Consider the following 5787-nt stretch of genomic DNA (forward strand, 5'->3'; position numbering starts at 1 on the left):
CTATGATTCTATGATTCTATGAACCAGAGCAAGTCAGGAGGGCAAGTGGCAATCTTCTGCACTTCCACCTGTGAAACCTGGCTCCCAAAAAACCTGAAGTGCTCTGAGTATTTATGTCTGTATGCTTCCAGACTAGCACTAAAGAGGGAAAGGAACTCTTCAGTGCGCTCTCAGGGAAGCAGGGTGTCACTTCCTTGGGACATCAGCTGTCTCCAGAACGGGGACAGCAGCAGCCAGAAGGAATGACTGATCCTTATCTCCCAGCAGTGTAACACTATCACAGGCACAGTACTGCTCTGGACAGCTGACTACCACTGGAATTTAGCTTATTTAAAGCAATTAAAATGTCACATGTTATGTTCCTTCTGATTTGAGTTCATTTTCCGTTACTCTGCCTCTTTGAAATTTTTGCTGGGAGACACAGGCCATCAGTGAATATAGTCAGGTAAATAACTAAACAATAATGAAAACAATTCTCAAACAAGAAAAAAAAATCCAGTCTTCTATGATTCTTCTTGACCATCTTCCCATAAATATGAATCCACACCCCTATTTGGTTAACATGACATCTACTCTGAACTGATAAGAAAATTAATTGACATACTAAGATTTGATGATGGGATTGAAAGCAAAATTAAAAATACATGTGTACATTAAGGATAAATTTGAAGGAAAACTAGCTAGATAAGTCTCCTCCCTGAAGCTGATAAGGGAAACATGGAACTTAATACAGTGTTTCAAGGTGATGACCTTCAACAGGCCTTTTCCCTTTAAGGGCAAGGACTAACAGCAGCATGCACACTGACTGCCACCTGCTGGGCTCCACCCAGCACAGTTCACACTCCACATGTCTTTGACTCTTCTCACTCCCAACACAAAATACAATTCTGTTCATCCAGAACATTACAGAAGAGTCGTAATTATAGTTGGGAATACTTTGGTTCTGCCTTTAATTCTAGAGATGGTCAAGAAGAGGATGAAGAATATAAAACAATGTTTTTAAACGAGCAGAAGGTAGTATAAACTGTATTAGGAAATTTTAAATTCCTCCTCTAAAATTTCCGTTTCCTAAAGCATTCAAGGAGTGTGAAAATTGTTTCCTCCAGTTATTTCACTCCTCTATTTTCCTATGTCTCCTTCATAGGCACTTAAGTTTTCTTATGTCTAAAATGCCAGTAATTCTAGAAGGAGAAGCATGTTGCAAGAAGAAAATATGTTCCTATCTTTACTGCATTATTTGAAGAAATTGGGTAGGGTGAAAACGTGGGAATGACATGGTTTTTTTTTAATTGGCTGCTGTAATCCAGAACAACTTCCAACATGCAAACCTTGCTCAGCAGCACACACCAATTGGGTAGGGTGAAAATGTAGGAATAACATGGTTTTTTTTAATTGGCTGCTGTAATGCAGAACAACTTCCAGCATGCAAACCTTGCTCAGCAGCACACACCTATGTCCCCCCCTCATGCAAATCCCAGCAGGCCCAGCTTCTGTATTTTAATCTCTTCCTGGCTTTGAAAAGTTAGGCAGAGAAGAAAGAACCTGCTTTCAGAGAACTGACATCTAAAAGCAAACTGCTGCTTCTGGGAATATTTCAACACAAAACCCCCACTGTTTTGACTTTGAAGTAGATTTCTAGTGAATGTCACAGTAGTAATTTATTCTCAAATATTTAAGGTAAGTCAGAGGACAAAGCAATTATCACTAAATGAAAAGCAATTTAATTCATTGTAACTCAAAGTATTTCACAACTTGATGAAGGTAAACACTCTTTGTCCCCCACTAAAGATACAAAAATACTTCTTTTCCCCCAATATATTCAGATTAACCCTGCATAAGCTGGAGAAACAACTCTGTCACTAAGGTTTACTTTTTTTTTTTTGAAATTCAACACTTACTGTACATTTCTAGGTTTTGACCATGCCATATTCTGTGTCTCCTTCAGGCCAAGTCGCAAACCATTCAGCGCACCAAATGCTGCCCCTAGTTAGCACAACATCAGTTATTACTTTTGAAGAAAAAAACCAAAAAGAACAACACTACAAGCAAATGCTGAGAACAGGCTTCAGTGTATAGACTGAAGTAGGTGTTTATGTAAGGCTAGACTGCAGAACAAGGCATTTACAATCTCATCAAGTACTCAGTGCCAAGATGTTCCCTGCACAGTAGGAGAAGGGGAAGCTACGAGCACCCACCTGTCATACAGCATCCCCCAATGGTGAAAAAGGCCAGCTCAAACCTGCCTCGGGTTTTGTTGGCTCCTGTGGGCAAGATAAATTCATCTGTATCCTGGGGGAAAACAAAAACACTTCTGTATTTTCCAAATGTACCTGCTTCAAAATGTAGCCTTCTCCCCCTGCTTTAATCCACAGAATAAACTAAAGACAAACAGGAGTGTTTCTGGAAAACCATTGTCTAGACTAGTAGAGATGGAATGTACTGTATGTATACTTACAGAAGAATGAAAAAAATGACTTGGAATCATCATAAAATGGTTTGGGTTGGAGGGAACCTTAAAGATCATCCAGTTCCAATCCCCCTACCATGGGCAGGGACACCTCCCACTAGACCAGGTTGCTCAAAGCCCCATCCAAGCTGGTCTTGAACACCTCCAGGGGTGGAGCATCCATAATGCCCCTGGGCAACCTGTGCCAGTGTCTCACCACCCACATAGTGAAGAACATTTTCCCAATTCCTAATCTAAATCTACCCTCTTCAAGATAAATTGATAGCTAGGGAGAAAAAAAGCTCTGCCCTTCCTTAACTTTTTATAAGTTACATCAGAGAACCAAGGCACTTACATTGTATGGGTTGTTGGTTTTGTTTTTTAAAATGACTGTTTTCTTACTGCCCATGGCAAGATGCAATAAATAAGACTCACTGCCCTCTGAAAACCTTCCTGTCTGATTACTCAGCACTGCTGCTTCACTGAGGAACCTACACTAATGCAGTAATGCATCAAGGTTTCTGCCCTTAACTTTTTATAAGTTACATCAGGGAGCCAAGGCACTTACATTGTATGGGTTGTTGGTTTTGTTTTTTAAAATGACTGTTTTCTTACTGCCCATGGCAAGATGCAATAAATAAGGCTCACTGCCCTCTGAAAACCTTCCTGTGATTACTCAGCACCGCTGCTTCACTGAGGAACCTACACTAATGCAGTAATGCATCAAGGTTTCCTGCTGCTCTGACACCAAAGAAAAACCATCTTTGTGCCAAAAGAAATCTTTCCTTGCACTGAAGATCTGTTCTGAAGACAAGAAAAAGCAAAGACATTAAAACCTAGTGATAATCAGGCACAAAATAGGTGAGGTTGGCAGCTTTTCACTTGTCTTTCCCCCATAGGGACAGGCTTGTGATCAGGTTGGGCTAAAAAGCTAGAGAAATGGGCTGATCACTGTGTGTACAGGTGAGGTGGGCCAAAGGCTTCTTTGTTCTGGGATATTTGGACACTGTGCACACGTGCTGATGAGGTGCTGGGGCAGCAGCACCCCTCCTTATGCTTCTGTGCTTTCAAGTCATGGTATTATTCACCTGTCATTTATGACCTCAACAACTGCAGGCTCAAGCAACTGCCTTCTAAGGGGTTTTCTTAGTCCATACTTGGCACTAAGTGTGCAAGGCAACACAGGAAAAACCCACACAGCTTCTACAGCTGAACACTTTAAACTGAAGGTACAGTTTCAGTGCCTATGGTATCTATCTTTGCTGTTACTAGATATTTGGAGAAATTCAGCATGCACACTAGTTAGCAGTTCCTTACAGTTTTCACTACTCTCCAAAAAGTTAAGGTTCTGGACAAGGCTAACTTTCCCTCAACCATGCACAAATTCACAGCCAAACCAGTTTTTAAGGCTTATAATTGCATTTCTTGTATTCTAAAATATTAGCTGGATATTTTTCCTTGAATTTTAGAACTTCAGAAGGGTTAAGGTTGCAAGGGACCCATGGAGGCTGTTTAGTGTGAACCCCCTGCCTGAAGCTGCTGTTTGCCCAGGGCCACAGATGGGTTTTGTGCATCTCCAAGGATGGAGACCCCACAGCTTGTCTGGGCAACTTGTTGAGGTGAAAAAATTCTCACATTTAAAAGGGATTCCCTTTTATTTCAAAATACCTGCTAGTGCTAAAGATTAGTGAAGTGTTACACCACCAAATACAGCCTCTAGTGTTGCATCAATAGTTATTTTTAGAACTATTTGTGATTCATGACACTAATGCCAACACTGTCATTGTTTTTAAAAGCAAATTTGTTTTTTACTGAAATATATCAGCACACACACTGTTCCAAAACCTGTTATATGATCAACACCAATGTGTTCCCACTAACTAAACAACTTTAGATGCTATTTTTGGGAGAGGTCTAAATAATCCCTTTCCATTTTTTTTTTCAACAACAGCTAGCAAGATTCTCATGCTAGTGAAACCACTTAAAACAAGATGCACACCCCCTGTTTTAACACCATTATGGAGAAATGTTGTGTTGTAATCTTGACTACAACAGCTTCTGGTGAAATCTAAAAGGCAACCTCTAGAAATGCATTCAGAGCTTTCCACTTACAAAAGCAGCAGTGCCATGAAACCAAAGGCACATGGAGTAGGAGATACAACTGTTGACTTTCAGTGCTAATTCTGCAAAATTTCATGTTCTCAGATAAACCATGTATAATAGGTAAAATATTAACTAAATACACTCATTAGGACCTGTATCCTTATTGAATTGACTTAAACCTTTTCAGTGTTAATGATGCTGAGAATGGAAAACATTATAGGATTTTAAATTATTTTATTTTCCTCATGGCAGCCCATGGGTCACCACATTAACTAATATTAATCTAAGTAAAGTATGATAGCTACTTTATTTTCTAGAACAAAAAGATCTCCTTCAAGATGGCATCCCTTCAACTGGGAAATGACATGAGGAAAGTGGTGTGACATTTGCTGCTGCTGTGATGACAGCACCTCCAGTGACAATTTCTAGAACAAAAAGCAAAGGTCTCCTTCAAGATGTCATTTCCCAGTTGAAGGGATGCCATGAGGAAAGTGGTGTGACATTTGCTGCTGCTGTGATGACAGCACCTCCAGTGACAAAGCCAGGTCTGAGGTTTGGCTGAACCCCTCTGTAAGCTGACCAAACCCACCAGAGCAGAGAAAGCTAATCCATCAAAAACCATGGAGAGTTTCTGGCTGCTCTCACCTATTGAAGTGGCTCAGTGGAGGGTGTGACAAGTGCTAAAATTTGTGCAAGAGCCTGTTGGGGCTGTATGCCTTGGAGTAGGGAGGAAGACTACAATAGCAGCAAGCTTATATTGATGTAACAGTTCTAATTATCTGTATTTTCTTATCCTAGATGCCACAGCACTGCAAGCTTTTATTAGGAATAATACTGAAAAAAGTGTTCAACTGTTTGTCAGTTCCAAGACTTCTGCATAGCACTACAGGATTTTTGAGGTTTTTGCATGTGACCATACAAACAGTGGAATTAAGTTCAAGAGAATTAAAACAAGCCACTTTCTCACCTGTACTAGATACCTGGGGTCCAAATTTAAATACGGGGACAAAGGACTCATTCCAGTGACTGAAAGAGAAAACAATACAACACTTTAACACCGGTTTCCCTAGTAACAATTTCACATCCAGTTAAGTCACAAAGTGAACATCTTATTTCCTCCTTTGTGCGTGATCTCGGTAAAAATCCTGCCGTCGAGCTGCAGGGGTGATTACAACACGGCGTGACCCTCCCGCCGCCGGGACGCGCTACCGGGCACAAGTGCCTGCGTAACCGGGCCT

At 40.7% G+C, this 5787-nt stretch overlaps 1 protein-coding gene across 1 annotated transcript; it reads right to left on the reverse strand.

The window, feature by feature from the left end:
• Window positions 1-1894: 1894 nt before the first annotated feature.
• Window positions 1895-5570, reverse strand: LOC103772232 (mitochondrial import inner membrane translocase subunit Tim23). The gene is made up of 3 exons (XM_008939559.1): window positions 5517-5570; window positions 2196-2289; window positions 1895-1983 (listed from the first exon to the last, which is right to left on the reverse strand). The coding sequence occupies exons 1-3, from the start codon at window positions 5565-5567 to the stop codon at window positions 1895-1897; spliced, it is 234 nt and encodes a 77-aa protein (XP_008937807.1). The 5' UTR covers window positions 5568-5570.
• Between the last annotated feature and the right edge of the window lie 217 nt (window positions 5571-5787).

The sequence above is a fragment of the Merops nubicus genome, unplaced genomic scaffold (genome assembly GCF_000691845.1).
Source record: "Merops nubicus isolate BGI_N331 unplaced genomic scaffold, ASM69184v1 scaffold8054, whole genome shotgun sequence".
NCBI lineage: Eukaryota > Metazoa > Chordata > Aves > Coraciiformes > Meropidae > Merops > Merops nubicus.